This window comes from Diplotaxodon limnothrissa, linkage group LG3 (genome assembly GCF_057381915.1).
Source record: "Diplotaxodon limnothrissa isolate DT_005_m linkage group LG3, D_limnothrissa_male_GT1.1, whole genome shotgun sequence".
Lineage (NCBI taxonomy): Eukaryota > Metazoa > Chordata > Actinopteri > Cichliformes > Cichlidae > Diplotaxodon > Diplotaxodon limnothrissa.
In genome coordinates this window covers 67,968,991-67,990,534 of record NC_140598.1, presented here as the reverse complement: position 1 = coordinate 67,990,534, position 21,544 = coordinate 67,968,991, and the positions used below count along the sequence as shown (strand labels likewise).

The 21,544-nt window shown below is 39.3% G+C and overlaps 1 protein-coding gene across 1 annotated transcript; it reads right to left on the bottom strand.

The window, feature by feature from the left end:
- Positions 1-5,477: 5,477 nt before the first annotated feature.
- arsj (arylsulfatase family, member J) lies at positions 5,478-19,770 on the bottom strand. Its single transcript, XM_085351140.1, has 2 exons — positions 19,460-19,770; positions 5,478-6,867 (listed from the first exon to the last, which is right to left on the bottom strand). The coding sequence occupies exons 1-2, from the start codon at positions 19,768-19,770 to the stop codon at positions 5,478-5,480; spliced, it is 1,701 nt and encodes a 566-aa protein (XP_085207266.1).
- Positions 19,771-21,544: the final 1,774 nt, after the last annotated feature.

Here is a 21,544-nt window from a genome sequence, read left to right as displayed (position 1 = left end):
GTTACCCTGTATTTATACATGTGTAATGACAATAAAGTTGAATCCTAATCCTAAAGATCAGAGCTTAGTAAACAGGAAAGTTGGTTGTTTTCCTATTGTGGTAGACTGTTAACACTGAGGTCTTTTGTCACATCCTGAGATGTGTAACCATGCCAAAGTTCAACAAAAGAAAATACAATGTAGTGTTTCTCATGTTTACACATTTCCCATTGGATCAGGTAATTATTATAAACTGCTGATGGCAGTCAGGTGTCATTTAGGCTTAGCAGCAGAAGAGGACATAGCAAGATGACATATTTATAACCACTGCTGTCAAAGCTTTATTTCAGGAAAAGTTAATAGAATCCCATTGAAAAAGTGTATGAATACAGAGTTTTATATCTTAGGGTAAGGTCTTTGGCTAGTCCATTGAGCTCCAGTCTTTTGAGAAGTATTAGTAGTAGGGTCTACTTAAAAAGAAAATGGATAGAAAAATATCAAGGACAGGATTATGAAGATGTCAGCGTTTGAGTTGAAGAGCATCATAGGCATAGCAACACAGAATGTTAGAATAGTGATGAAGAAAAGATGTGGGTTTGAATCTCAGGTTACTATGAATAAAAATTAAAATCAATCAAAAATTTCAAAGTTAAATCAAAAGTAATTTATATTATTTCAGACTTTCTTTCAAATCAAGTTCAGAGTACCAGTGACATTAGCTTTGAGGAAAAAACAGTTGAAGTTGAATGTATCTATTGCAGTGAGTCTGCCAATTTGGTAGAGTGGATTGCAGCCAGGTGATGTTGTGGTGAGGATCATCCCCGTAAGTATTTTGTAACCTGGGTTGTCGGTGTTGTCTGCCGTGACGCATCAAGGTCCATCCACCTATTGTATGTGTCAAGTTAATTTTTTTTTTAACAAATAATCGTTTTTGAATTTCAAATAAAAATAGTTTTTTAAACTTTCTGAATTCTATAGTATTTATCTTTATTAAATTGAACAAAAACAACTGATGTCACCGAGTCAATGCGTTTCTCGCCATTATAATGGTGAGAAACGCATGTATACATGCACTTGCAATGGGTTATAAGCAAACTTTCTCGACTAAAGAAAAACACTTCTTCATTTTGTGAATAATTAGAAGCGTTAATTGAGACTAACATAAATCTGCTTCCTCAGTCAAGGTATAAATGAGTACAAGGAAGGAAATTTTTGTTTACACAATGCTTGTACCCACTTACTCCTAATCAAAGGTGCTATATCCAAGCTTATATATGCACAAGGGGTCTAGTAGAGTGCATGTTTGGTGTTTGAAAGAGTCATTTTCAGTGCCTTTGGAATATACTTTGATTCATGCCGAGAAGATGCCTTCAATTCCAACAAACCACAGACAAGGACTTGAACATGTCATGGTCAAATTACTGCATTCTACTCTGTATTTTTTTTATTCATTGCTGGTATATTGAGACTGATGCATCTCACATTTTCATTTCTAATTCTACTTGGAGTATCTTCTTTTTCATTTCATGCTCCTCCTTTAGATACTTCAACTTGTGTTAATGAAATTCAATAGCCAGCTTTTCATTCATCGTAAGTCTTCTGTTCGAGCAGTGCTGGCACACATCATAGCTTCTGAGGAAGCTATGCCTTGCAACTCTGCAGTTCTGTCCATTTCACTTCCACCTACACACAAGAACAGTTCATATGATCAAATGAACACATTAAACGAGACACCTGTTGATGAAAAACAATCTGAAATGAGAGAATAGCTAAATCAATGCACTAATATACTCAAATCAGGTGTGCTTGATCCCTCATCTGAACTGGCTCTCTGTCCTGGTCGTTGTGTCCCTGGGCAAGACACTTTACCCTACTTGCCTACTGGTGTTGGCCAGAGGGGCCGATGGCGCGATATGGCAGCCTCGCTTCTGTCAGTCTGCCCCAGGGCAGCTGTGGCTACAACCGTAGCTGCCTCCACCAGTGTGTGAATGTGAGAGTGAATGAATAGTGGTATTGTAAAGCGCTTTGGGTGCCTTGAAAAGCGCTATATAAATCCAATCCATTATTATTATTATTATTAACTGTCTAGATGGCCATTATAGGATATGTTCGCCAAAGGTTGTTGGTTCTCTATTATTCCTGTCAGCAATTCACTCAACTGCTCAGTGTCCTTATTTGCAGGTCCTTCAGCAGTCTTAAACCTCTCTCTTCAGGTTTCTGCAACAGTCTTTTTTAGATTTTTTTTTATATTCGTCCACAAAACTTGTATAACATAAAATATGAAATGAAAACCCTTTAACATCACATAACAGTAACAGAAGTAGGGCCGCTAACACGGTCACATAAAGTTAACAATCCTTACCTAAAGTTGGTGAATTACCCTGTAAAAATTTGTTCATTGCACTGAACTCATTACAGATGGATTGCCATGAAAAAGAAACTGATTCATCTCTGATAATATTTAATATTATGATCAGTCTGTCATAATGTTGAAATCAGCTGGAGATGCACTGATTACAACTCCTTTTCCAAAAAAGCTGGGGCACAGTAAAATGGAGATAAAAACCAAATGCAATTCACAGTGAACAACACATCATGAAGCTTTAATTAGAAGCAAAACCCAGACTGTAGAATGTAATCCAGTCTGATTTCAGAATCCCTTTTCTATTTGGAGTAACCATGTTCAGACCTCATGTGATCCTATAGCTAAAATTTGTTCAGATTAATTCTGGCGAACTCAGACTTAAACTCTAAAGAAAGTCTTTGTGGCAACAAGAACAGGAATATTTTCAAACAGGTATGCACAGGTGAGCTCAGCTGTAATTAATGGCAAGTATTCTGCATGGGTGTGGGTGTGCGTGGCTCATATTTAATTTACATTTCATTTCACTACATTTCACTGTGTGTCGCTACATTTCACTGTGTGTTATACTTGTATAACTATGCATGTGACAAATAAAGAACCTTGAAACCTTGAACCTGAACATAAGACCACACTCCAAATAAAATAAAGATGGCAACCCATTTCCATGTAGATTCCTTTAATGTTATAGTTTTTTCTGAAACGTTTGAAAACAAGGCCCTGATGAACAAAGCAGAGCCAACTAAATAATAAAACAGCTTTATATGGCATAGTTTGGTGGTGGACTATCAAAATAAATGAATCATAAATAATAAATAGCTGGACTGAAGAATGTCTTCCACAAGGAGGCTGAACAAAATAACAGCTGTAAAATGATCACCTGGCAAAAAAAGCAGTTAGAATAAAACCTGTGTACACAAATTACTTCATTTAGCCTCCAGATGATATTACTGGTTTATCCTCATGTAAGACAAGCACAGTAACTCTTTGCTTTATTTTTAGCAACCTCTAAAACCACATTCTTTAGCTACTCTTTTTTTTCCAGAGTTATTTGGGTGTCTAAGTGAAAACATGGGGCAGTGGTAACAAGATTGTTCATAAATTTTGTGTTAATCCTGATTCTTTTGGTTAACAGCTGCTTGATATCTGTCTTCTTTTTCATTACATTCATTCATTTCATGTCTTTGGGAATGTAAGCCTGGCTGCATCATAGTATTTCACATGTAGCTCTTGGCAGCCGTGTGGTCAGCTAGCTCCAGTTGGCTACACATAATTCAGCTAATTTGAACCTCAATCAAGCATACGAGAACCTAAACCATGTGTTTCACACAGTGCCATGACTGAAAGGAAACCATCACAATAAGGCAAAATTGCCTGCCACACTCCAGCCAGATCAAAGCCTTGTGGTTTTGCCATCCATAAGGTTTATTTTCTCCTATCATTCCCAATGAGCACTGATGGGCATTTTTAAAGTGAGATAGCAGCTTGATGTGTTGCCTTATAGCTTAGTTACAGCTCTTTTTCCCATAAGCGGGATGCTAATGCCCATAAGTGAAAGCAAATGTGAATTCCAAGAGAATCCAGGGTTTAAGTGTTCCCATGGCCCACAGGAGGGGAAATTTTGCAGAGAAAATAAGAATCTGATTTTCTATACTCTCAGCTGTAGCTCGAGATACTCGAGATGCCATCACCTGCGTTTTATGGTGAGAAATAAATTTGAGCTTAGCCAGGTAAATTCTGTTCCCATGGGTACAATCTGCCTGTAGACATAAATGACTGTGAATGAGCCAGTATCATAAACTGAAACTGACCTCACCTTCTTCACATTTATGGGGATTAAGAATCAAAAGAACCATGCTCATATCAGCATAAGCTGTGTACACAAATGCTGCTGTAAAAATTGAGTTAGTCTGAGGTCACAAGTTGGCGCTTGCAGAGAGAGGGGGATGTGCAAAGCAACCTGGCAGCCTTTCTTGGGGGAAGCCCTATTTTGATCCCTCAGATTGTACCAGATCCATGCATCTGGTTAACAGAGGATCTTCTAGGAAGTGGTGTACTTCGAGGCCATTTTTTGTTATTAAAATAGTTAAGTGGCTCATAAAAGTTTGATCAATCATATACTGGCAAAGCTTGCAATCAGCTCAAGTCAGTCGTAAGACTTCCAACTGTTTCCATGGGTGCCAAGCAACAGATGTATAAGAAAATATTGCTGTAAAGGTTGTATGTATGTGTGTTCACTTCATATAAATAGCTGCATTCTTCGTTTTTCTTCGATCCCAACTTCTTGTACAGTACACTCTAAGTGATGAGGGAGAGATTTTTTAAGGACTCCACAAAAGCAATTCACTTTTTACTCACCTGTAAAAGCCAAAATTACTGTATTTTCTATAAATAACTATACCCAGAAGCTGCCTTTCAGTTTCTAAACATGAAAAACATACACAAGGTTTTCAAATTACAAACGTAGTTGTTAGCAGAATAAACAAAATCAGGATATAGTAAAATGCAAGTAAAACAGAACTTGAAATGTTGTGTCTAGGGCTTTTATTTTGTTTATTTGTCTCACATTCAGTTTGGTTTGTGCTCAACCAGATATCATCTAAGAATAAGGGAACAAATGCTATTATCTTAAAGTTCACACTGGCTATGCTTATAAAAAACAACACACATCTACTTGCACATCTGTTTCCACAGTACCTTAGTGCTACAATCAACAACACAATAGAACTATGTTTTATTTTATTTGTCTGTCACCAAACATATATGGCAACTGTCTAGTGAAATTTGTTTTCTACTCTAAGTGAAACGTCAATCTATAAGAAAAATCTGACAACAGGTCAAGCATGCAACAGAATCTAGAAAAATAAACATTCTTTAAATGCCCTTGTCACTTACATGAGGTCTTAGTTTTGTCTGGGCATAGCAGTAGTGTTTGAACAACTGATCTTTTAATTGTTCTCTCGAGGAACTCTGAAAATGTCCATCTGCATTTTGTTCATACAGTATTTTCTGGAGTCAAGTTAAAACTACCTGGAATTAGAATGTCTGACAGCACAATCCTGTAAGAGTAAGCATTAATCCCTGAGTAAATATAACTTAAGGCATTCACAAACGTGGTATGTAATGTGCTACTCTTCTACTCTCTTCTCAACTTTGTGTTCTTTGATTTTTTTTCCCATCTTTTTTTACCGAGATGGTTGGTGAACAAGTTATTATACATCTCATCCTCTTCCTGCTGCTCCCTCATGTCTTTGTGCCAGGGTCCCCACACCCCACCGTTGTACTGAGGATTAGAACGCAGGTCTTTAGTTGGGTAGCACACCGGCACAGCAGTCTTGTTGTACTGAGCTAGCCGCATTAGCATCTTCTTTACTATATGCGGGTAGCGCTGAGACAAGTCCACTCTCTCATAGGGGTCCGCTGTAATGTTGAACAGCCAGATGGACTTACCTCGGTCCCAGCGGACACGTTCATTATGCAAGCGAGTGGTTAGCCGCTGATTCAAAAAAGTTTGTGGGGGGACCCAGTCACTGTAACCAGGCACACCTGTTAGTAGCTTCCAGTGGCCAACTCGGAGTGCAGCCTGAATAGCTGTGTTCCATAGGCCGTACCCAGCCTTCCACGATCCATTTTTGGCTTTGATGTAAATTGGGTCAATATTATGGAGAATGTCATGACGAGGTGATGGGCGGCCTTCACTAATAGTTTCCCAGACGTCATACCCATCCAGATTCAGATCTTCATCTAAAGTTCCCTCACCTAGGGTTACCAGTGTAGGGAACCAGTCAGTAATATGGATCAAAGATCGACATTTTGTTCCTTTGTTCATTAACAAGGGACTGTGAACAAAGCCCACTGCCTTGATCCCCCCTTCCCAGTATGTGGCCTTACTACCCCTCAAGGGCCAGTTACTTCCTCCTGCTAAAGGCTGGCCCCCATTGTCAGAAGAGTACACTATAACTGTGTTGTCATAATAACCATAGTGTTTTAGTGCTAATGTGAGGTTATGAATGGCTTCATCCAGGCAGGAAACCATGGCAGCATATTTACGACGGTACGGGTTTGGGATGCCCTTGTATCGCTCGAGGTAGCGAGCAGGAACTTGCAGTGGGGAATGAACCGCCTGGTAAGCCAAGTACAGAAACAAAGGTTGCTTACGAGGGTTGTGATTTGCTAAAATACTGACAGCCTTTTGTGTAAACATCACAGTAGAGTACAAGCCGCGGTCCTGTTCCCAAGCTGCTTCTTCCCCTTCATACAGATCATAGCCACACATGCTAGGGCCTTGGCATTTGTAATGACTGTAGTAGTCCCCACTTCCTAGCAGGGAGCCAAAGAACGTGTCAAAGCCACGCTGGGTAGGAAGGCATCCACGTTTGTAGAAGCCCAGGTGCCACTTCCCTACCATGTGGGTGGAGTAGCCTGCGTTCTTTAGCTTCTGGGGCAGAGTGATATTTTCCAGGGGTAGGCAGTTGGGCTGAGCAGCTCGGATGACAGAATGCTGAAGGCCTGTGTGGATCTGATATCTAAAGGAAAAAAGAAAAAAGAGATAAATTGTCATATATTAACCACAGTAGCCCTACACACCCCAATAGGGTGACTTTTCACAGAGAGGATCTCTGTACTGAAAATTTTACACCAATATGTTATTATCCAAAGCAGAAGAGGGCTTATAGGCCTGCAAGGGCAGGGTAATGTTGAGAAGTCCAGTGAAAAGAAGTTGATGGGTAATGGGAGGCAAAAATAACAGACCAAAGACCAGACAGTAAACTATGATTTGTAGCAAAGGGTGACCTGCAGCCAACTTGGCAGCAGGTCACCCTGTACTTCATCTGATAAATGAAGAACAGATACTATACTAAATGCAAATATAAACTCCTAATTTTGGTGTGCAAGGGAATTCATTTTTTTTAGATGGGTGATTTATTTGACTTTTAATGCTACTTTGCAAAAACTTGGACCTGCAGGAGTTTTATAGAATCGTTTATGAGTTCTAACTCAAAACACAGATTTTCCACGTGCAGAACTTCCAAGAATGTCCCAGTCATATGCCTCCACACAATCAGTTACTCAACAATTGAAAACATCACAACAGAGGAGGCTTGACATAAGTTTCCAAAGTGACATAAACACTTTCTTTATACACTTAAAAAATAAGTGAAAACACAAAGTGTTATTGTAATATGTCCTATAAATTATTATATCTGAATTCCCTTAGTATGCTACACTCCACCTTAAATGAAAGCAGTTTGCTTCATAATTGCTTCATTCCAGTATACTTCAATAATGTACACTCAGCAGACAATGGCTTAAATAGCAATCACTTATTATTGCTATGTAGTTTCAGTAAGTTTGTACTTCTCTACTCAGGTACATAAATAGCAGAGCTGTTGAATAGGTTCCCAGCTTCAAGTTCTTCAGAACCCCCAGATCTCTAAGAATCTGTCCTGGTCAACTAACACCTCCAGCCTGGTCAAGAAGACCCATCGGTGCCTCTTCTTCTTGAGGACATTGAAGAAGAACAACTGACATACTGGGTAATGTCTACCGCTGTGCGATAGAGAGCATTGAGAGCATGTCACAGTCTGGTATGGTAATTGCTCTGTCGCTGACCACAAAGCACTCCGGCAGGTGGTGAAAACTGCCTAACACATCACAGTGACTCCACTTTCCTGCCATTGAGGATGTCTACAAGAAGAGATGTCTATGCCGAGCACGCATCATTCTCAGGGATTCCTCTCATCCTGCCAATGAAGTCTTCCAGCTCCTCCCCTCTAGAAGGCGCTACAGGACCTCACAGACTAAAACCAGCAGGATTAGGAACAGCTTCTTCCCAACTGCTGTCACCCTACTGAACTCAGTCCCCCACTGAACCTTTCCATTCACACTCAACTTAACCCGTCTACACTGCTCCTCCCCCCTATCCCTCCCAATGACCACAATCATGACTGTCATTTATTCTAATCATTCACCGTATGCTCACACTGGTTACTGCTATAGTTTTAGGACACTGGCATAGCATAGTCTCTGTCATAGTGCGTACACTGTTCACTATTATAGTCTGTTCAGATCGCTAGGCTTTCACTACTGTAGATGTCTTGATGCATGCTCAATCATCCAGGTAAGTAAATCTCCAAAAGCGATTCTGTTCATTTGGCCGTAGCGTCACAATTAACCTTAACAAGCAACATGCAACTAACCATAACATGTCTTTAATATGATTGTGACGGAACTCACAATCATATTAATTGTGACGGAACTGGAAGTGGATTTGAAGAGGTGACAGTACAAACCACTGCACTACTCTACCAGTCCAAGTGAATATTTGTAGCAAATTGATTGGGATGAAGGGATTTCTGGGATATGGTTGGACGAAAAAATGGTACTTCCCTGCAAGCATAAAATACCAGACCTTTTCGTATAAAAATGTACTTCTGGCTGGCTATAGCACAACTGGAACACAAACTATTACATGACCTACATGCAAAACTGGTGTGGTTCTAAAGAGAAATGTTAAATCAGATGTACAATGAAAAACTGACTTTGTATCTAACACCATTTAACTTGCGACACAGCATTCTGTGTATTATGTAGAACTGCTTTTCAAATTTGTCTGATCTTTTCATTTTATCATTAAACAAAAAGTTGTGCATATTGCATTGCATATGGGTGTAACCTTTCAGCCATTTGATCATAAGCACAGAGCTTTCTAGGCTGAGCACATGTGTGATGAATTGATGGGATTATAGCTGTTATACAGTTTCATGGAGCCAACAGCTGAAGTAAATACTCTTCAGATGCTAAGGATTTTGCTTAAGTGGAGAATATTTGTATGATTATTTCTCACCATCTCTGCTAACTTGTTCCTGGGAAATCCTAACCTACCTCATCACCAGTGTTTCAGTGCCAGCTGCAGCTGGCAGAATTATGCTTTTGGCCTTACACTGTGCTTTGCTAATTCAAAATGTGTTTTTGGCCCTTTTCCAAAACTACTGGGGACTGCAAATGCAATCTTTATAACATAGAAAATATTTTTGACTCATATCCAAAGCTGGTTCCCATGACTTTTGAAATTTCAAACTTTACAGGATAATAGTAAGGCCCATATCTGAATCTGATGTTTCTAGGCATTGCAAGTCTTTGAGGTGGATTTAAAACGAGACCATACCAGACCTTATTGTATAATATGGCAATGGGTCGACTTTCTTGTCAATTGGTGGTCTAGGCAGGTGAAGCACTGTAACTGTAACCCAGCTACATTCAGTGTTCAGCTGACTGCATAAGGTATGATTTATGCAACCACTGCCTTAAACAGTCCTTGTAATTTTTGTTATCTGTGACTTTTCAGATTTACTGCTTAGATGCCAAAATACAGTTACTTGCATTAATAAACAGAAAAATTTGTGGTTGAGTGTTATACTTTCTGACATCTCAGAGAAGTCCAGTGTACCAGTTTAAATTTGGGTATAAAATGTGAATTCATTTTGCTGCCTAATAAATAAAATATATTGTCACAAATTAATCTGAAGGTCAAAAAAAATAATAACAATAATAATAGCACTGTCATTATGCTCTTAAATAGCATATTGACAGTGCTATTGAAGTTTGATTAAAACCATGTTTCCTACTGCCATTGTATTGAGAAAATATAGGAATATATTGATTGATATGTGGTATTTCCCCAAAGTACAGTGGTATTTCTTTCATATATATATATATATATATATATATATATATATATATATATATATATATATATATATATATATATATAATATATATACATACATGTATATATATTCAAAAGGCAGAAGGAGAAGAGTAATCTTTATTTAAATATATACATGTATATATATATATACATGTATATATATATATACATATATATACATATATATATATATATACACATGTATATATATATATACATGTATATATACATATATATATACATATATATATATATATATATATATATATATTGTTAAAAACTAACTGAGAACTTGGATCTAATACTCTAAATTATCTTCAATCTCTTTTAATTCTATTTAAATAAAGATTACTCTTCTCCTTCTGCCTTTTGAATCAGTCCCGATAGAACAAAAGAGAAAACTACAAAACAACAATGTCAAATGTATTTAGACATATACATGTGCGTTAAGACTTGACCCTAAAGAGCCCCAAAGCAGCTCCTGCAGGTTTGATGGTGTTCACATACCAAAAGGTTACAGCCGTGTAATTGGCATGTCATGCTAAGAGCAGCCTGGGCTCGCTCCACAAATCAGTAAAACCAGCTTGAGGTCTTGATGGAAAATGCTACAGAGGTAAAGACTTTCAAAGTATGTCTGTGTTGTTTCTTTTTGACATACACGAGGGTGAATATGATTTGACTTTATAGGTTTTGGAGCACCTGAAGGACATTTCTAGGTCTTTAGTGTTTATAAGGACTTAAATAATGACTGCAGTAACTACTGCTCTCTTGAGACCAGCAGGGCATAAGCCGAGGATCTAAAGCTTTGGGGGCTGGCTCTTTTATCTAGCCTGGACTCAAGCCTCACATAGCCAGAAAAATATTTCCAGCAAAGAGTGGCTCACTTCCAGTTCTTATCATGTACAGACAGCTGTTGTATTTGCCCAGGAAAATGCAAGTTCTGCTTTCAAACACAGCTATAATCATGCTATCTCTCTGGTTTATTTACACAACCACTAAGCCAAAACGCCAGCAAATCATACACGTCATTAAACTTGAATCACAGAGCCCTGACAATCGCTAAGGTCCCACATGGCAAGTGAATTGGTGACTCCTTCAACCACTGAGGTTGAGGAGGTTCCCGGACAGACTAGCTGCCCAAACTGGGAGCTTTTCCTAGTGTTTCTGCACAACTTTCTCATCAAACATGGCTCAAATAAGAAGCCTCAGCCTAATGATCTGCATTTAATCAAAGTCAGCCTCGAGTAGTTCATCTTACTTTGCTCTTCCTTATAGCAGCTTCTTTGTTAATTTCCTTGCTATCTCTGCAGTTCTATTGCTCCCTTGGCTTGGATTTTATGTTGTGTATCTTAGATTACTCTTGGAACTAACATTGCTGAGTCGTTCCATGCACTTGTACCATGCACTATCATAGATAACAGTCACATACTGAAAGTGTTAACTTGTGGCACTGACGATGTTTTAATATTGCCCATACGCTGTATATTTGCTCCAGACCAGTCGATTCCCAGTTATCATTTAACTTCCTTTGTTTGATTAACTTGAGCAAAGCTGTGATGGCTGGCAGTCCCTTGGGCAGTTTTGTTGGATTAAAAACATTCTGTCAACCTTGGCAGAATGTTTTTAATCCAGCGATACAGCCCAAGGGACGGCACACTTTCTGTAGAAATGTGAACATTAAATCAATAAATGCACCCATCTTTCCCTAGAAACAACTCCATTATCCTGCCCTTTTTACAAGTTTGCCTGGGTAGGTTATCTTGTCCAATTAGGACAACATCTCCTATATTCACCAGAGTAGGCGTAGGAGTTTCATACTTGTGACTAGATTTTACATCCATCAAGAAGTTTTTCCACCAGCAGTTCCACCCCCATCTTGGACCCATGTCCTCCTGGCTTTTGCTGGTCACCTGAGATGGCAGAAGAGAAATTAGTCTCCCACCAACCAGGAAATGAGAGGGTATAAGTAACTGGAGCTCTGACGCTTCACTGTATACAAAGAACAGAGGTCTGGGATTTAAAACTGCCTTTCCTCCTATCAGCGAACTCAGGGGATCCTATCCTATCAGGGGCGATCATGGCTTAAGAGTTGGGAGTTGGCCTTGTTCCTTGGGCAAGACACTTCACCCATTGCCTACTGGTGGTGGTCAGAAGGCCCGGTGGCGCCAGTGTCCGGCAGCCTCGCCTCTGTCAGTGCGCCCCAGGGTGGCTGTGGCTTGCCATCACCAGTGTGTGTGAATGTGTGTGGATGACTGGATGTGTAAAACCCTTTGGGGTCCTTAGGGACTAGTAAAGCGCTATACAAATACCATTTACCATTTAACTCCTCAAAGTTTAGTGAAGCCCTCCGTAGGACCCTCTTTAGACTTGTTTTATAGACCCCAAAAGTCTTTCCCACAAGCAGCCCCACAAAGCAGCATGCATGACAATAAATTTCTAGGTGATCCTGTTATCACTGAAAAATCTTGTAATCTCTGATTCTTTAATTGACTTCCAAAAACTTAAATCATAAAACTTGGTCTGCTCAAGCAAACGTTTTGGCATTGTCGCTCGGTAATGGAGATGTGACTTGCTATGCTAGTTTCACCTTCATTCACCTGCAACTCTAACAACATGACACTAACCATCTGCCCCTTAACAACCAGTACATCTCCCTCACTTGCAAAAGAGTATCTCTGACCCCATCACACAATACACTACTGAATAAGAAGCTGAGAGTATCTATTACTGGTAGGCAGTACCACTAGCTCAAACTAAAATCAGGATACTGCAGCCTGTCTCCCACTATCTGTGTTTATCTAATAATGGCTTCAAATCTTTGATTGTTGAGTCTCTCTTGACATCTTGCTCGTATTTCAGGTTTAAGATTTCCTTTGCTGAAATTATGTTCTTGGGTAACTTTCCTCTAAAAAACATCTGCCATGGTGAGCTACTCTGGAATTAGTGCTCCCTTTATTGTTTGACTACAGTGGGAATTGACCATGAGCCTTTTAACCCATAGTTATTCTCAGTACTGTTTTTAACCTTCTGTACTTCTCTAGGTCTAGCTGTGGTTCAGCTCATTCAGTGCTGGTAAGCTATACTGTAGCCTACAAGGTAGATCTTAGCTCAGAGTTCACCTCATCTTGAACACATCAATCCTTTTTAACTTCATCAGTGAAACATGTATTCCACCACAGCTTACTTTGAATAAGGTTCTGAACACTGTCATGTGGTGTTTAGCTCAGCAGGATTGCTTTTGCTAGCACAGTGTGACCACAGCTCTGGATTTGTGAAACTTTGTAATTGAGTCACAATGTTGAGGCAGCAGCACTGTCACTGGAATCCAGTGTTGGGGAGTAGCGGAATATATGTACCGGCATTATGGATTTAAAATACAAAATATGAGTAACTGTATTCTGTTACAGTTACCGTTTAAATGGGCGGTAATCAGAATACTTTATATTGTATTGTAATGCTCCTAAAACATCAGAATGATGCATCAAACACCACTCTTAATTTATCTCATAATGTGGCATGTAGTATTTCACAGTCAGGCTGTTTGCCAGTTGTCTCAGTGACACTTGATGCTGAAAGTGGTCCAAGCAATGTACATCCTAAACTGCTTTCAACAGCTATTAGTGATTTTGTTATTTTCTCAACCTTGCAACACACTACTTGCCATTAATAATTCACTCCTATTGATAATAAGAGTTCAGTGCCTTTTATTGTGAAACCAACAAGCTGCTCTGTCCTTTTCAACTCTTTGCTGTGTATTCACCACATTTTCCAGTGACACTCCCACATGAGCGGATGATCCGAAGTTGTGCCTCAGCAATGATAGCCAGAGGTGTGGACTCGAGTCACATGACTTGGACTTGAGTCAGACTCGAGTCATTAATTTTATGACTTTAGACTTGACTTGAAAAAATGTTCTAAGACTTGTGACTTGACTTGGACTTTTACACCAATGACTTGGGACTTGAATTGGACTTGAACCGGTTTACTTGAAAAGACTTGATATTTTACCCCAAATATAAAATTTAACACGCATATTATATAGAGATTGAAAATGTAACGTCATTCACGGGTAGAACCGCAAAGGATTCTGGGAACTCGTGGCAAGCGGTACTAGCGCACGCAGGCTTTCAATTAAAATCAGTTATACAGCGATAAAAAAGAAACACAAAAATGTCAAGAAGCTGTTGTATTATTAACTGCAATAGCCGGTCGCATGACAGCCACGGGAAGCCGACGGGTAAAGAGATCAGTTGTTATCGGATTACGTCGTTGAAGAGAAATTGTTCAAGCCATGTTTCCGAAGTAATAAAGAGGCGACTGGATTGCAGCCATTCAAAGACCAATTATAACGTCCCAGAACACCAGCTCACAGGTTAGTCTGCTCCAAGCATTTCCACACAGGTCAGTCTGCTGTTGTAGTTAATGCGTCATTTTTCTTAACATAATTGGTGATATAGGTTACAAGCAAGTCTGGCGCTGAACAGAAATTGTCGCGCTATGCTCCTTTATTTATTGTGTTTATTGTGCATAAATAGTGAATTGTCCTGACACAATATTGCGTTTCGCTTCTGTTATTATGGTACATTGACAAAAACATATACTTTTATTCACAGGATAAAACTGTTGTTTTGTATCACTAATTGCCCAGTGCGATTACAGCATACAGTATTATTGTCACTGCTACATTTCTGTGATGCTACCAGAAATTATTTCCACTGCTAATTAATTACCGTTGAGCTCAAAGGTTATATTAATAAACGGTTAACGAATGTGTATTTATGACGACGATTTGTGAGACTGGTAAACTTATGATACATACGATGGTCTTTACTTTCTACACGGTGCATTTCAAGGTCCTGCACCCATCCGTCGGTAAACTGTACCTGGGCTTGTTGCAGTGACCGGAAGTTACTAAACTTCATGAGTGTGTGCACTCACTCCAAGAAGCGTATAATTATAAATATGCATATAAATATGCTACGATGAGATAGCTGACTTCATCTAACTAGCAAATGTTGTCCAGGCTACGTTGGTGATACAGTTTTTTTTAATGTGTATGATATTTTTGTCATGCGATTTTAAAGCCGGTCCTACAAGCGCATCCAAGAATAACATGCAGCTTATCTCAGAACTGTCGGTGAAAATTATTCTTGGAGCTAGGTTTAATTGAGCTGCATTTTAAAGAGGTGCAATTTCACAATTTGTGTATATTTTCTAAGTTCACTATTTTGTCATGTGTTGAGAAAAACACAGATTTAAAAATTACATGGTCTAATATTTACATTTAGCATATAACTGCGACATGCTTTTTTTCGTTTTTTTTTTTAAAGACTCGAAAGGACTTGAAATTCAAAATTTCAGACTTGTGACTTTACTTGGACTTTTACACCAGTGACTTGAGACTCGACTCTGACTTGCCTGACATTACTTGAGACTTGACTTGAGACTTGAGGATAAAGACTTGAGACTTACTTGAGACTTGCAAAACAATGACTTGGTCCCACCTCTGATGATAGCATTAGCTCTTTCACTATGCTCTCATGAACTATGCGTTTTTGGCTGCCTCCATCTGGCAAGCAATGACACCAAAGCATTTGTTCTGCTACTATCAGTACTCAAATGTACTTCTTTTTGATCGCAAACTAATTGATGATGTCAGGAGGTGAAACACTCAACTCTGCAGAATTTCACTATGTGTTAAGGCAGACATAACACTATGCCAGTTTTCTTGCTTCCTCTTTGTGAGCAGTCACAGAATGTTCTGGATAATATTCTCTTTCATGTTTGTACTTGCACAATATATCCAGTGTGATAAACTCCATTTGCTGTGTGTAGCTCTATGTATGCCCTTAGGGCGACTTTTTCACTGGGGTACTGAATTTTGTTTATTGGTTCTGAAGAGGTTCTATTGGCGCTCTTGTTAATGTTCCAGTCAGATAGCTTCTCCCATTTACACAGTACATCACTGTTATGAATAACTGTTTTATACTGAGACCAGAATTCATGCCGCTAACTTGTTTTTCTATCAGCAACATAACTGATTGTTTGTCTGATGACCTGAGTGAACTTGAACTTGCATCACTACCCTGTACACTCGTAGATTTGCACGCCTTCTGAATTAATCTACTGGTGCAAGCTTGCCATGCAAGACTATGGTCGTGGTATCCCTGAATACTTGCAATCTCTACCTACAGATCATCCATTGGCATTATAACATCAGTGCCATGATCCATTAAACTTTCCTCCTTGGCTGACAAGACGGACAGCATTTTACAGTGATGTGGATTGTTCCCTGCTTTCTTCGAATCTATTCAATGTACTCGGCCACCTCTGCAGCTAGTGTAAGCTAATGTTAGCTTCTTGTGTCATGCAGAAGTCAGGTTTCTAAACAGCTCTCGACAACTGTTAGAATTCAAAAGGCAAGAAGCAATCAGCTAAGTAAAGAGAAACAGCTGTCCATCATTACTTTAAGAACTGAAGGTCAGTCAGTGAGGAAAATTGCTAAAACTTTGAATGTGTCCCCAAGTGCAGTCACAAAAACCATCAAAAAGGGAAAGGGAAAGGAAAACCAAGAGTCACCTCTTCTGCTGAAGATAAATTCATCTGAGTCACCAGCCTCAGAAATCGCAAGTTAACTGCACCGCAGGTTAGAGCCAAGATAAATGCCACACAGAGTTCCAGTAGCAAACACATCTCTACATGTTCAGAGGAGACTGTGTGAATCAGACCTTTATGGTCAAACAGCTGCTAAGAAACCACAACTAAGGAAAAGCATCAAGCAGAAGAGATTTGTTTGAGCCAAAAAACACAATGGACATTAGACCAATGGAAATCTGTGCTTTGGTCTAATGAGTTTGGTTCCACCTGCCATATCTTTGTGTGGCGCAGAAAAGGTGAAGGAATGGTCACTGCATTCATGGTTTCCACTGTGAAGCATGGAGCAGGAGGTGTGGTGGTGTGGCGGTTCTTTGCTGGACCATCATTCATTTTTCAGCAGGACAATGACCCCAAACACACCTCCAGGCTGTATAAGGCCTATTTGACCGAGAAGGAGAGTGATGGAGAGCTGCGCCAGATGGCCTGGCCTCCACAGTCACCTGACCTAAACCCAATTGAGATGGTTTTGGATGAGATGGACCGCAAAGTGAAGGCAAAAGGGCCAACAAGTGCTCAGCATATCTAGGAACTCCTTCAAGACTGCTGGAAAACCATTTCAGGTGACGACCTCATGAAGCTCATTGAGAGAATGCCAAGAGTGAGCAAAGCAGTAATCAAAGGGGTGGCTCTCTTGAACAATCTAAAATCTAAAAAATGTTTTGAGTAATTTTTAACTTTTCTGTTTACTTTATAATTCTATATGTGTTCATTCATAGTTTTGATGCCTTCAGTGAGAATCTACAATGTAAATAGTCATAAAAATAAGGAAAAACCATTAAATGGTTGCCCAAACTTTTGACTGATAGTGTATAATGTGAGTATGGTGAACAAGAAGATGGTTCAGATGCAGCTGGTAGCCAAGGTAACCAGTCTAAACAACCTGTAAAAACTCAGTCAGGAGCTTAAGAAGGTCTTATGTTTTGGATTCAGTCCTTTAGTGACTTAAATTTGTCATGACAAGTCTCTCCAAGTATGCCAGTGAGACTTGAGACAATTTTGTTTTCTGAGCTTTTGTGAATATCCAGTTTACACAGACATGTAATGTTTTAGTCTCAACACAGGAAGAGATGCTTTTCTTTCACCCATATTCAACCTCATCATGCTTATCTCGCCATCAAACTGTTTAACTCCTCACTGGAGGGGAGAGGGAGGAGAAACAGGGGGACAAGGGAGGGCGGGAACAACTGAGTTGTAGGTACTTTTCTACACTGTGCAATATTTGCAATATTTGTCTTTTGTTTTTTGTTTTGTCTTTTTTCTTATATTTGACTGTGCAATAATCGCTGTGCAATATACTCACTCAAATGAGCAATCCTATTTATCCATATTGTATATTCTGTATCTATATATGTGTATATATGGTGTATTTATGCTTATATCCTTACTCTCATTCCCCTTAATGTATCTGTAACATGCAACTTCTTTCGGTGCTTTGCTACTGGAAACTGAATTTCCCGGAGGAATCCACCCGAGGGATTAATAAAGTTTCATCTAATCTAATCTAATCTCTCTGTGACCACCTGCTCATTATCAGAAGCATGGAACCATAACTGAATCTACACCTAGATGGATCCTAAGGTCGCGGCTCCACTTGGTGATCAGAGCAGTGGGCAGCAGCCAGGGGTGCTACAGTTTTCTCATTATTGTCTTGGACACCCATCAATGTGATGCAAAACATTGTATAAACTCTTTTGTTAGCTCTTTTGGTTTGGGCCCAACAGGGCCTTCAAAGACAGCAATAGTTAGATCTGCAAATCAATGTTTAGGTGGAAAGTCTGAAAAAGTGTTATAGTTGAGTAGTAATGAAATTGTTACAATTCAAAGAAAGCATCAAACTATGTAATTGTTTGCCATATCCTTTTAATCTTCAAAGCTCTTCAAAGTTTGATTAATTTCCTGATGCTTAATTTCCTGCCTTGTGTCTTCTTTGTAAATTTAAAAATGTTTGGAAATAAAAGATTTATGGCATAATTTTTTTTTACTCTTACTGTAATCTTGTACTTGGAAGCGACTTACTTCACTTTAAAGTTAAGAAAAATGTAGAATGGGAAAATGCTGTTCCCAGAAAGGGGTGGTCAGGTGGCCTAATTCCTCCTGAAAGATGATTTGTCTCTAGACTACAGTACTTGAGTAATCTTGCCATAGGCATAGATTGGATAAGAGCATGTATATGACCAGTGCATGAATGTAACTTCAGTAATTGTTTTGGGGTACAACTTTAATGTACTTTAAGGTACTTTAAGGTACTTTAATTTTTTATATAATGTACTCTAGGTGTTTCTCTTATGCTGATATATGCTTCTAATGCACTATAATAATGGACTTTGTACCCCACACAATGTTTAAGCTTTAGTCAGTTATTATTTTTCAGATTTTAAGATACGAATATGACACTGTAATATTATAAAATAAAGCTACACTGCAGATAAGTAGTTATATTGATCCCCAGCTGCAGCAAGAATGTAATAAAAACAATAAAGATTATAACAATAAATATAGTATAATGTGTATATGTATTTATCACCGCTCACTCAAAACAAAGCACTTTTTCAGTGCACTTTTCGCGTGACAGATCTGTATGAGGGCACGGACAGCACATGAGCCTGGAGATCGTTTCCTCTAGTGTATTTATTTCTGACCAAACACGTCCTTGATCTTCCCAGACGCCAATAGTTTCTCCTCTAAACTCCACGACGCATGGTTACTACAACCGGGACAGAGCAGAGAACAGTCTCTATAATGCACTCTACCTTCCCGTCATGAGCTGGCTCCTGGACGGGCTGCAGAGAGGTTGGACGTAGTAATTCTCCAGTTTGACTCCCTCTGCTGCCAACCGGTCCAAGGTCGGGGTTTTGATCTCCGAGCCGTGGTACCCGACATCCCGGAAGCCTTGATCATCCACCAGGATAAAAATGATATGTGGCTGAGAGCTCGATTTCCCAAACTCATTCCCTTGGTTGTGCAGCTCAGCGTTCCAGTTTTCCCACGACATCTGAACGCTCCAGGTCTGCGAAATAATACAACCGAAGAATAAACTTAACGGTACCCACAAGATAAACATGTTTCAGGCAGATTTAGATTCAAGTCGGCGTTAACTGTTGGCCCATAACGCTGTGTATGCGGGCGGCGGCGTTTTGCACATGTTCAGGGGGAACGGCAACACTTGGAAATCGGGTTCAGTCTTTCTCTCCACGCCAACAATCCTCTGAGAGCTCCAGGATTTGAGGAAAGGTCCCAGAAAACAAACACATCTGGCGTAGCTGCTTTTTTCCTTTTACCGCGGGCGAAAACGTTCATACCGTGATAGACACACAAGCCCATGCTGAGGTTTGTCGCAGCACAGCTTTAGTCATTCTTCCGGTTGCGTAGTTTTTGTCAGAAGACGCGCTGGACTTCCAGAGCTAACTCGCAGCGTGTAACAGCTGCTCCACTGCAGATGTTCTCCATCCTGTGACTGAGCCGCGTTTCCAAGCTGTCAGCGCTCTGAGGACTGAATCCACACGCTGAGGAGGCAGGTCCTTCTCTCTTTGCAGCTCCCAGAGCAACGTTTTACCAAGAAACATCCAGGAGCGGCCCTTAACCCCCGTGTGTGTTAGCCACAACTACAAAAATTATGTTTGTAGTACTCATCTTTAAAGATGAACTAAAACTCGAAAAAATTACCCCCCCTCCCAAAGAATAATTAATAATTATATCTTAAGTTAATGCTCAACCCTGTTAAATCACATGCAAGTGAGACTAGCAAGATGAGGGCACGAAGACGACAGAAAAACTGATGAATACCAGTATTTTCAGCTGTATAACTACAGCTAATGAGGATTTGATAACTTGAAGGACTTTTGTAGGTAAACTAAAAAAGTAAGTAATGAAGTGCCGTGTTTCACTTACAGAAACAACAATATACGATCAAAATGTTCTGAGACTGTCTGGTTGCAATATGTTTATGCACATGCAACATCTACTGTTGGGATTCTGGGATAAACATAAAAGGACTGGTTCTTATACAACCCATTTCTACTTACTCTTTTTGAGCACTCAAAGTGCTTGATACAACTCGTCTCATTCACACCTATTCATACAAGCACTTTTTGATGGTTTTCTATTTAAATGCTTCCAGTCTAACATTCTCACATTCAAACTCTGAAGTATTGAAGTTGCCAGCATTCTTGCAAAAAACATTTTAGATGGTGAGTGTGTTACACTGACAGTTACATCTGGCTTCATCAAATTGCTGATAGGTTTCTGAAATTAATACATGATTTTTACATTTACATTTCTTATCTCTGTATTAAGACCATTATAGAAAAGGGCTGTGTCCTTTTTCAGAAAACAAGCTAGTAGGGTATTGAAATAGCGTTGCATTTTAGCAGGCGCTCAAAGTTCTATGAAAAATGTGCACTAGTGTTGTGACATCTAAATGAGGTGGGACTTGGCAGCCTGGTTAATTAGAAAATAAAACATTCTAATGTTATAAAGTTATTTTTGTAGGGTAACCTTAGACTAACCAAAAGAGGCTGAACCTTGAAAACACTCTTATAGAAAGGCAAGAAAAAAAACCCAAGCACCTGGCTAATAGTTGATATGTTTATTTGTAAAATTGTTGCTGTGAGTTTGACAGAAAAGTGAGGACTGTGCTGATGCAGGCAGAAGGTCTTAACTGTACCATGCAATTGTTCATTTGCCAAATGTAAAAGCCATTAAACTTATCCATAAATCCATTATCCATGACACATGGTGATGCACTGTCATGTAATGTGCTTGTGCAATCAAATTTTTTGTGATGTAGCGTTCTTCAAACATTATTCACTTACTCTCAGTTAAGTTAGGTTGGGGAT